We start from the raw sequence: 12,088 nt of genomic DNA, 5'->3' as shown, positions 1-12,088 counted from the left end.
CTTGTAACCCCCCCCCCCCCCCCCCCCCCCCCTCCATACTTTTCACTTGCAGGGTCCATACATTTCAGAGAAGTGATCATTTCTGTAGCATATAATTTTGCAGCAAAGAGTTGAGATTTTGAATAGTTGATTGCATTAGGAAGCATCAGACACACTTACAGATAAGATGATGAGTGCATAATAATTCATCGAAATTACTACTAACTTATAAAACCACGGGTTTATGGTGCAAAACAGCGGGGATGATGAATCTATACTAGTGGGATGCAAACCACAAAGAATGACAAGACAAGATGGTTATGCATTTATGTGGAACCCGAACCACCTAAGCAGACTCTCGTCCATTATATTCACTTAAAATGATTACCAATCACACCGAGATCGTTCTACTTGTAGGCCTAAGTTGAGCACGAAACTTATTCCTGTGGCAACCCATCGAGCTGCTCCGTCTGCCAGCTTTCACGGGGGACAACCTGGTCATGGCAAGGAGTGTATTGCTGCAATAAAGAAGAAAAGTGATCGATTTTGGAAAGCAATGACAGTGTGGAATCAATCAATGAAAGGAATCATTCAGAGGGTTCTTTGTTAATATTTCAAACTCCTACTCAAATCTTGTGGAAAGCAAAGCACGATAGCAGACTGACTATACAATCGAAATCCCACTCCAAAAGCGGGTTTCCTTTATTCTCTGCATCTGCTGCAGATTTTTTATTTTTTTCGAGTAGAACATATGAGAATAAGCATTCATTATAGCGGGGACAGTACCTCCATCTTGTTTAAGAGCTCTCTGGCATTGGGAGCAGACAGCACAATGTGGCGAGCAAGTGGCTTGATGAAACCTTCCTCGACCCCGTTGTCAAATAACGCCAGCAAAGAATTGTAGTACCCATCAACGTTGAGCAAACCAACCTGCAATATCGACTTAGCCTAGTCATTATATTCTCTTTGAACCCCATAAGGCCATAGCCAATTCATTATATATCTTACATAATTATCATTTTACCGGTTTTTTATGAATCCCGAGTTGTGCCCACGTTATCATTTCCAACAACTCTTCCATGGTTCCATATCCTCCTAAACATTTCACGACACCAAATACAGGTCTAAGAATGGAGCAGAGGGAAACATATATAAGACATGTATCTATCTCAATTCTCAAAGCAGATGATGCTCTTTTTATTCGAGACTGTTACCTGGAAGTGCTATAAACGCATCTGCCTCCCGAGCCATTTCAGCTTTACGCTCATGCATATCAGAAACGATTTTGACATCCCCAACACTTTCACCCGATATCTGTCAATACTAATGTTAACAACGAAACCGGTAAAGAAAATTACTCCATTTTTAGATTATTATGTTCGATCGGATCAAGAATAATAGACCACAATTTCCCTCTAATGATCTTCATTCACTCTCCAACAAAAAATTGAATGCCAATAAACCACGAAAGCTGCAATGATTACAATTCCAAAAGTACAACCAAAGAAGATAATCTCAGAAAAAGCCTCAGCTCATTCGTTATCTCTATACGATTTCGATCATTTCTATACAAAAAGATGAGCATGATAAAATATATAATGAAGATTGTGCCTCAAACATGCTTACCTCAACAGGCATCAGTGCTTTAGGAATCACCCTGCATGTAAAAATCTAGTGAAATTCTAGAATAAACCAGAGATAGATAGCTACCAATACTGCACAATCAAAGAGTAAAAATTCCAAAAAAGGTGTTAGATAGATAGTTACCCAAGAACATGACACCCTCCATCATAGACTTTTCTGGAAATCAAACCCATCAAACCTATACTTCCACCACCATAGACCAAGTCTATCTTCCTACTTACCTGCACCCAACATTCACAAAGTCAAAATCATAATCTACAGACTTTTCTTGAAATCACAACCTAACAAGTCATTTTCACTATATAAACAAAGTTCAGAGAAGGTACACAAATTATTAAAAAAAAAAAGGAATCTTTCTCAGAGGCCAAAACCCAAACCAAAACTAATGCAACAAATTTCACTTCATTCAAATTCATGGCAAGTTCAAAACTTTTGCACAACCATAATCAAACCCACACCAGATATTCAGTAAAAAGCTCATATATATATGTCTATGTTATGTAGCATCTATCTAATTCCAATTCAATACACTAAAGCTAACTTGGAAATGGAAATGGAAATGTAAATGGAAACCCCATACTACTTAACATTGACCAACCAATTCATTCCCCAACTCAACAGCAGCATCACTGAAGACTTTTCTGTGGCCTGAGTTGCTCCCACAGAACACACAAATTCTCCTGAAATTGCTTCTTCTATTGCCCTCCATTCAACTCTCTCTCTCACAACTCACAATTCAATCCCTCCCTCTCTCCCTCAAGAAAACAGTAAAAACTAAAAAGCTTTCCACTTTATCTCTAAGCCAACTCCACCTTTGAGTTTGAGCACAATCTTTCTATGTTTGAGTGCATATTTATTAATTTGATATTTGGGGAGTGTGTGAAAAGAAAGAAAATTTTTTATAGAGTTTAGAAGATAAAACAAGACGACAAGAGAGGTAAAAGACAATCTGGGTATTGCTCCAATGAAATCAATATATTTGTGTATCCATATATAAAATAATGGCATATGTATGTAAGATATATTGATATATATAGGAGAGAAAGAGATGTGATACGACGACGATGATAAAGAAAACACAAGAAGCCCACATGCTTCATTCGCTTTCTAATCCAACGTCTGTGTGTCGGCTTTTCGAGATTATAGTTTACTAAGATTCGGGATTAGTACGTCACAAAATCTATATTTAATTTTTAAACCAATCTTATTTTCATACTTTGTTTGATTTTCGGATTAATTAATATTATTTGATGACTTACTATGCTGCAATTACTAGTATCCGGAAAAAAAAATCATTTTTTTGATAGAATTTTTTTTGATAGAATTATATTTTATTGTCATTTTTCAAAACTTTTTTTTTTTTCTAAATTTTGAAATACAAGTTACACGTGTTCTTCAATTTTGAGAAGTAGAGAAATAGCAGATGTTATATCGTGGACCATGGTCCACAATGCATTGTGAACAGTTGTGTTGAACTGATACTGCAGTTGTGTTGAAAGGGAACTGCAGTTGCGCGAAACAGAGGCTATGTCATTCGTTTGGAACTGCAGTTGTGTTGAACTGATACTGCAATTGTGTTGAAAGGGAACTGCAGTTGTGTTGAACTGATACTGTAATTGTGTTGAAAGGGAACTGCAGTTGCGCGAAACAAAGGTCATGTCATCCGTTTGGAACTGCAGTTGTGTTGAACCGATACTGCAGTTGTGTTGAACTGATACTGCAGTTGTGTTGAACAGATGAACGTTCCACGCAGCTGCAGTTTCCTTTCAATACAACTACAGTATCTTTCCAACACAACTACACTATCTATTCAACACAACTACAGTATCAGATCATGGTCCACTATATAATTTGCGGAGAAATAGTTGACGACGCCCGTCTCCATCTTCGATCACGGCTTTTGATTTTCTTTTGGTTGAGTTTTTATTTATAAAAAATTTTGAAATTTAATTTTAAAAATGAATTTAGAAAAAATGAAGATGAAAACTCTGAATAAATAAAGTGAACGGCCCAGTTTCTTGTTTGGTACATTGATAGGGATAAAGGATGAAAATGATAAACAAACTTACGAATGAGTATTTAAGTTGTACACTTCATTTACACGCGCAATCCAACTACGTAGTATTAGTTAACATTTTTATTAAGATGTAATGCATGCTTTAATTTAGTATCAAAATCATCACCCAGTTATTAAAATGCGTTTAGTCGGTGACGGAAAATTATTGTATGGACCATGGTCCACATAGCTGTGTGAACCATGGATATAAGGTATATTTTTATTATGTTGAAAGTACATTATTTTTGTACTGAAGGTACATTATTTGATAGTATATATAAAATAATGTACTTTCAATACTTAAATAATGTACTCTAAAATAATGTACTTTATATACAAGAATAATGTACTTTTAGTATATTAAAAATATACTTTTTATTTATGGTCCACACAGCTGTGTGGACCATGGTCCATGCAATAATGGTTGCTAGCACATGCAAATTATTTTGTGGATCTGGGTTCACATTGCAAGGTGGACCTATACACAATTTACCTTTTAAAATTTCACAATTTTTTATATACTACGAACACACAATGTTGGACATCTTCGACAAGTTTCGGAAGCATAGGAATCTACCTAAGGACGGAAAGGAGCAGCGGAGCACAAAAGAAGTCAAAAGGCAAAAGGAGAGGGCACCTCACGGCCGTGAGGGTGCCCGTGATCCCCATCGCGTACAGCAGCGAGGCACTGCACCTCACGACCACGATCACGGCCGTGAGCGCGACCGTGACCCCTGTTGCTATCTAGTATTTAATGACGCGTTTTTGCTATTTTTTGGAGTATTTCGAGCCCTAGTTTAGTTCAGCACATTTTTCCTTCTCTTGAGAGTTCTTCATAGCATAGAATAGCTTAGATTTACATACTTGAATTCGTTTGCAAGGTTGGAATTGTGGATTAGATTGGAATTACTCTTCAAGATTGTTAGTAAAGTTCTTTTTTTTTATTCTTTTATTTCTTAGATTCGTTATTATGATTTCAATATTTCATTCTTGCTTTGTTTTGTTTACTTTAATAATGAGTGAGTAGTTCGTTTATGGGTCTAGATTAGGGATCTATTGCTAATCTTGATGTTTGAATTGTGATTATTGCATAAAGGGATTGAATTATTCACCTAGGATTTATGTTGAATTGGGGATTGAATTCTACTTAATTGTTATTAATTGATGGCCACAATTGATTGCTAGTTTAGGAGAGGGATTCATCACAACGAAAGTTGGGTGAAGATCTCGAGCCTTACCAATTGCAACCTGATTTTTCCTACTATGAGAATAGGGGTAATTTGGGAGCTTACAATGCTTAGGTGCTTAAGACTATGATTGATGCATCACGAAAGTGAGCCAATCCTAGCCTAATTCTGTTTATTGATTACGAAAGTAGCTGAATTGAATTCGCGTGTGTATTGCCCATAAATGCCAAGTTAATTCTTCCTTCCCTAATTCTGAGATTGTTAGAGCATCAAGATTGCAATACCTATAATCTGACCCATTCCATTATCATACAGTTCATTCACTAGTTAATCTGCCTTTCTTTTATTTTCCTATTTAGTTATCATTCACTTGGATTCTAGTAAATTCAATTACTTTAGTGCCTAGAATTTCTTAGTTCACACAAATACGTGCCATAGCCCCAACCCTCAGCGGAACGACATTTTTCACCCTCATATTTACCATCACCATTTTACTCATCACCTCCTTTCGGACTGCGAACGTCGAATAACGGGTGCAGCTGTCGGGGTCGTCTCGACCGTCGTGGTCTCTGGTCTAATCGGCATGGAAGGATATGCTGGTGGCATTGGAGGGTACATGTACGGTTGCACATAAAACCTTGGAGAGTTTAGCAACCATGGTACGTTCGGATCCATCGGGTACATAAGGTATTGATAAGGTATCGGTCCCCAAGCATCGGGAATGGAACCGCCTGCTGAATGACATTAACCGACATGGGTGGGGGGTACCCCAGCCATGTTGTTGGGGTCTAGTCGGGAACTAAGCTGAGATCAGAGATCGTGATTTCCTTCGGCTTCCGGATCATAAAAAAAATCCATGTTTGGATACATGAGCGGGACCGTCAGATGAAGAGCGGGATGTTGCTTTCATGATCTGGTCCCCATGGACGGCGCCAAAAATGATAACGTAAATACGGAGCTGAATAGAAATACGATCACTTTTATTAACTTAGATCTAAAAGCCGAGTCAATACATAATGAAAACGGATAAGCTCAGGCTGTCGACAGTGGGACTTCCTACTATCCGAGCATACTCCCAGCTTATGGTGGAGAATCCATCCAAAAGTCCCTCTCTCCTCATTAATGCTCTATTTATAAGAGGTAAAAAGTTGATCTCCGTTACTTTGGCATGAAGAGCATGTGGCGGACATGGAACGATCTGACTTCCAGCCAAAGCGAAGGCTAACACGTGGCGATGCCGACGGGACGGCCATCCATCAATCAAAAGGTCACTACGGCTCCTCGGGGTCGGCACGGAACCTGCAGAGTGGAGGGGAATCACGCATGGCCAGTGCGATCGGGCGAAATCTCCAATCCGCCGACCACATGAACAACGCAACGACCCTACGGCTCGGGGTACAATGTTAGCGGCTCAGTATACTCGGGGTATATTCACTATCATGCATATTACTATTTTTTTGAAAAAGGAAAACCAAGTTACAGGGTCGATTTTTGGATTTTTGTGGTCCCGTTCTTATAAATAAATGAGACCCTACCAAAAGTATTAGAACAATCAAACTAATACTGTAAAATATATAACTCTTCTTTTCAGTTAGAGAATAGTTTTGACATGCTCAATTAATTAGGTCCTAATTACTAGAAGAGATAAATAATTTAGGAAAAAAACTTATAAGTTTTAGGATTAGTTATAGGTTTTTTTTTTATTTCTTAAATGTCTAGATCAAAAGTAAATATTAGACCCTCCACAAATTAAGGTCATGTACTGTTGTTAATCTTGCACGTCCCAAAATCCGACGCCAAGCTATTATATTAAAACGAAATTAGAAGAAAAGTACTAATACAATCGGGAAACAGTTTCCCAAGAACGAGAGCCTGAGTGCCCTGCCTAGCAAGTGTATTTGTTTATCTCTTAATTAAACAACAAACTAAGCAATCAAAATTAGCCATAATATGAGCACCAGAGTCGGCAATGTGACTAGTGTAGGTAACATGTTGTAGGTGAAAGGTGAGACCATACTCCGCTCCTGCAATAGCATGACAGTTAAATTTTGCATATTACTACTAAATTTAATATTACGAAAAATTAAATTAAAAATAATTTTAATCAACAAAGAGTCAATACTGACTTTATTAGAATGCGCTAGCATGAAACTAAGGCTCAAACTCATGAGTCACTTCATGCCACTAGATCATAAGGTCATTGGCTTAATTAAACATCGCTAATTGAACTACTAAATATATATAAAATGGGAAAAAGGATCGGAAGTACTATTTTGACGAAGGGCCCAACCTTAAATTAGACAAAAAGAGCCAAGAAGAACATAATTACCAAGGCATAGTGAGATCAAGCTTATATTAGAACCCTTGAAGCCAAAACTTTCGAAAACCTAAGGCTCAAGTGCATTATACTATTCACAAGACTTCTCAATTCACTCTACCTAATTCATTTGTTCATATTTATAAATTAAAGTAGTCTATGTATTCATTTCCTTTCCGAAATATATGAATCAATACGTAGAGATGAGCTATGTTATGCAATATAAATATATAATGTATTGAGAAAAGAATAATCATTTTCTTTCGAGTTAGTTGCAGTTGACTTGATAACCATAAAATTTCAAGGTCAACTCCCTAAGGAGCTACCTGGAGATTCCAGTGCACAATGTACACAATCTTCTCTAAAATAGTTTGTGTGCATTTATGTAGACGATTGTGTGCATTCATATTGGTTTGCAGGTTCTCATTTGATAATTAATATATAATTAAAGAAAAATATGAGAGTTACACTAAATATGGTGGACTTCTTGTGGACACCTAGACCAACACTAGTCCTACATCCTACCTAATAAGCTATTGAATCACTGTGATTTACCATCTACTATTCTGGTGGTCTAGAGTATGGTGTGGGGCTCTAGAGGAGAGAAAATTTCACTTTTTGTGGGCAATTTAAAAAATGTTATCCACCCCTCCAATCTTCCCCTCCTTAGATGGCATTTTCTAATTGGACAATTAACTTTGTTTTTTAATTAATGGTGTAGTCACCCAAGTTATTAGAACAAATGATTTTTTTGAAAATAGAACAAATGATTTTAAACCAGGGGAAATATTAGAGAAAAATTTTGGAAGGGAAAACATTTTCCCTTTAAAAAAAAAGAAGCTAAGTATATTAGATAGTGTAATTAGTAGTTATTATCCTAATTTAATATTGGGTTGGCACAAACAAAATTGTGCATTTATTATGGATTTGAAGGTTTAACATACTTAACGGGCAAACATAGCTTTTTACTGATTTTAAGCGTTCTGTTTCTTTAAAGAAAACCATTCATCAACTAACTCTATCATCTTCAACATCATCATCTTCATCTTCATCCAAAAAAACAAGAAATTATTATAGCCACCCTTTCTTCGATTTTGAAGAAAGGAGACTTGCAGAATTGAAGGCTTGAGAAAAGCAACGAAGAAAAAAAGGAGAAAAGAGAAGAAAGCCGGATTTCCTTAATCCCTTTCTTCCCTTGAATCCTTCATCCTCCTTATTATTATTATAATTCATGGGAAGAATTTTTCCTTCGGATTATTATCACCACCACCATTACACCGCCTTTCCTCTCTTGTCGGTGTCGCTCTTCGTCTTGTCCATCGCCACCACCCTATCCATCGTCACGGCGCTATGCGGTTTCTTGAGTCGTAAGGAAGAAGAGCTCGTCGTCCTAGAGGTGGGAGTGTTGGACCATCATATAATTCTGATTTATTTATTGTTTATTTAATAACCTTATTGTTGAATAGTGCGAAATCCTTATTTCTATAAGGATTCTAATTTGATACAATTTTGAATTTTCTAACACCTATATAAAGAATTTAGGGCATAGAGCATAATTGGTTATTTTCTTTCTATCTCTTATCTGCTATCAGGATTGTTACAACATCAGTTTCGCATAATTCGTTATTTTCTTTCTGTCTCTTATTTGCTATCAGGATTGTTACAACATCAGTTTCTTATTTTACAGTTAGAGGTAGATACTAATAATGGGTTAGAGTCTCCCCCTTCAAACACCAGCGAGGACGGGGCGGCGGCGGAGGGCAGCGAGGGGCAGAGCGACGACGGGGTGATGAGCCAGCCGCTGCCGCCGCCGCCGGCGATGCGGTCGGCGTCGTACCATTACCGGTCGAGCTCGCAGGCATCGTCGCTGCTGGCGTCACCGGCGGCGCACAAGAAGCTGGTGGCGAGCATGAGCATGAAGGTGGGGGGGCAGGGGACGCGCCACACGTCGAAGAAGGACGACATCTTCGCCGGCGGCGTGGCCATGGGCGACAAGAAGCGCGACAAGAAGCTAAAACACGAGGATTCCGTGTGGAAGAAGACCATCATTTTAGGGGAGAAATGTAGGGTCCACCACGACAGTGAAGAAGAGATTGTTTTAGACGAGGACGGGAATCGGATCACGCCGTACCGCCCCAAAACGTCCGCCGCTCCGCCGTCGATGTCACGGCAGAGCTCCGCCGTTGACGTAAACGTACCAAAAATGGATGAAGGAGATAAGGGAATATAATATATATATATATATATATATATATATATAGGTATGTATATTATATTAGGAAGGGAATTATATTATCCAAGAAAATTCTCCCATAAAAAAACCCCAAAAAATGAGATTCTGTTAAATTTTTGATGTTTTTGTGTAAAATGGAGTTGAGGGATGCTAATTCTTTAATGTTCTATGTTGTACATTAGAATTGATCGAATGAATCTTTTCATTTAATTAGTACTATGTATTTTACACTTTGTTTCACATGTGTAATAGATCCAATTGAATGAATCTTTTCAATTTTTTTTTTTTTGAAAATAATGAATCTTTTCGTTTAATTATTAGTACTCGACTTTTTTCAAAATTTTCAATTGGTACACTTTACGGTGTGTTTGGTTGACGGATTTTGGTATAAGGTATGTGTATGGGTATCAAAATGATTGTTGTTGTTTGGTTGACAGGTTTTTAGAATACTACTACGAAGTTTGGATTCTGGAATACCCCATTAATTAAAAAACTCATACTCTTATAAAGGGTTTCATTTCTCTTTCTCTTTTCTTCCTCAACTATTAATAATCATTCATATTCCATCCTACTACCAAACATGGAAAATACTTTCACCAAAATCATTACTCTTACCAAGTATTTGATACCCATTTTGATTCCGATTCCCATGCGAACCAAACACACTCTTAGTTCATTCAAAAGTTTTACTAGTATACCTAAGTTCTAGAAGCGTGTTCATGTGATTAAATAAAGGCAACTTGTGTGAGACCGTTTCACCGTGAGACAGGTTGGGTCAAGATGAAAATGTAATACTTATACGTACAAATGCCATACTTATATACTAAAATGTAATACTAATCATGAATAAAAATTTTGTTACTTATAAGGGTAAATGTAATACTTTTAAGAAAAAATACAATACATTTACATTTCGATTTAAAAGTATTACATTTTTCTTCAAAATATTATATTTACCCTTATAAGTAAGGGCACTTGTCAACATTATTTATTATGAAAAATACATATGGAGGGACTTCAATTCATCTTATCTTTTTTTCATTAGGTTGTAAAATTGAGTTTTAACTGAAATAATTTTATATCCAACATAATTAATTCAATAAATTGATAAATAATCTAATTAATTTATTTTTATCAAATACTTGTTTTGATGGAACATTGAGATATAGATTGGCCCAATAAACCCAAATCCAAACCAGCAGTTCGGTTTCGGTTCTGGTTCTGAATCGATTATTCCAGAACCGAATCGATTATTCCCGGCGGTTCTAGAATAGGTCAAACCAGAACTGTATCATGGTTTCACATCCGATTTCGGAATCAAAATTTTGAAAACTTTTGTTTGTAATTTTTTATTTTTAAAATTATTTAAATTCAACAATTAATTTTTTTGTTTGAAAAGTTTTCATTTTAAAATATTTTTAAAATAGTTATATGAAATATTTAAACTTCAAAGTTAAACTATATTAAACAAAATTGTTATAGTTGAATTTTAAAATGTTATTTAAAGTTTATACTTTAATCAAATAATAATTAAATTTTAATCAAATAATAAATAATAATTTTTTTAAAAATTTGTTCTAGTTTGGAATTGAAGCCACAATTCCAATTCCAAATATTATGGAACCGGAACCTTTCATACGGTTCTGGTTCCAGTCCGATTTCAGCAGTGCACAGTTCGGTTTGAACCCGGTTCCAACAGTGTACAGTTGGGTTTGAACCGAACCATCTCTAAGCAAAGGATGTGGTCATTTCTAAGCAAAGGATTGAGTCAGGCGGTCAAAGGACTGAGTCATCCGGTCTAGTCTTAGAGTCACCAGTCCTGTGAGGGGATTAGTGGGTGTATTCACCTACTTATCACCAATTGATTTTAAGTAGGATATGATTTTAAGCATGCGTGCAGCGCTAAGATCCATCATCCTTCTGTTATTTATGCCCCTCTATAATATGTCAATTATCAATATGACTCCTAAATTATTAGAGGTGTAAATGTTGCCCATCAATTTTCAAGACGGTACATATATTGCCCCTCTCGTCACGGACCTGGGGTTTAAAACGGTGCCGTTTTAAAACGGATCTGGGGCAATATATGTACCGTCTTGAAAATTGAGGGGCAACATTTACACCACTAATAATTCAGGAGTCACATTGATAATTGGCATATTATGGAGCGACATAAATTACAACTTTCCCTTAATAATATGTAGTTTTAGAAAAGTTAGAGTACTTATTTAATTTTAATAAGCTTGTAAGTTGAGGACCAAAACTAATAATGTATCAAACTCGAAGTACCTTTACTAGAATTTACTCTTAATATTTACTATATCTGTATTAATTCGTAAAAAATTAGAATTTAGAAATTAAAAAAAAATCATTCAAAACTTAATTGATGATTTGTGAGTTGTAACTGTATATTTACAGTAATGGTTGAAGACTTGAAGTTGAAGTACTTAATATATATTAAATCAAAAATATTTTCATAGAAAATCTTAAACCAACAAATCACAGAATTGGTGCCATTAATTTTTATGATAAAATATAAATTTTATAAAAGAGTTAATTCCATTTTTGGTCCTAAATTTATAGGTAACAATCCACTTTTAGTCCCTTTTTATTAAAACATTCCCATTTGGTCCTAGTATTATTGTGGATGACTAATTTTGGTCTTCTATTAA

At 36.1% G+C, this 12,088-nt stretch overlaps 2 protein-coding genes across 4 annotated transcripts; one reads left to right on the top strand and one right to left on the bottom strand.

Annotated features, from left to right (window-relative positions):
* Positions 1–110: 110 nt before the first annotated feature.
* LOC116006162 (cytokinin riboside 5'-monophosphate phosphoribohydrolase LOG8-like) lies at positions 111–2,602 on the bottom strand. 3 transcript variants are annotated; one of them, XM_031246444.1, is made up of 7 exons: positions 2,212–2,602; positions 1,747–1,844; positions 1,606–1,636; positions 1,194–1,293; positions 1,004–1,074; positions 766–909; positions 111–497 (listed from the first exon to the last, which is right to left on the bottom strand). In XM_031246444.1, the coding sequence occupies exons 1-7, from the start codon at positions 2,248–2,250 to the stop codon at positions 417–419; spliced, it is 564 nt and encodes a 187-aa protein (XP_031102304.1). In that variant the 5' UTR covers positions 2,251–2,602; the 3' UTR covers positions 111–416. The 3 variants fall into 3 exon arrangements, with proteins under 3 accessions (XP_031102304.1, XP_031102303.1, XP_031102305.1); XM_031246443.1 differs by having other exon boundaries at positions 2,222–2,600; XM_031246445.1 differs by having other exon boundaries at positions 2,204–2,345.
* Positions 2,603–8,226: 5,624 nt separating this feature from the next.
* On the top strand, positions 8,227–9,639 carry LOC116007680. Its single transcript, XM_031248418.1, has 2 exons — positions 8,227–8,579; positions 8,871–9,639. The coding sequence occupies exons 1-2, from the start codon at positions 8,415–8,417 to the stop codon at positions 9,411–9,413; spliced, it is 708 nt and encodes a 235-aa protein (XP_031104278.1). The 5' UTR covers positions 8,227–8,414; the 3' UTR covers positions 9,414–9,639.
* Positions 9,640–12,088: the final 2,449 nt, after the last annotated feature.

This window comes from Ipomoea triloba, chromosome 15, assembly GCF_003576645.1.
Source record: "Ipomoea triloba cultivar NCNSP0323 chromosome 15, ASM357664v1".
Lineage (NCBI taxonomy): Eukaryota > Viridiplantae > Streptophyta > Magnoliopsida > Solanales > Convolvulaceae > Ipomoea > Ipomoea triloba.
The sequence above is the reverse complement of the archived record's forward strand: the minus strand, read 5'-3'. Positions and strand labels throughout refer to the sequence as shown.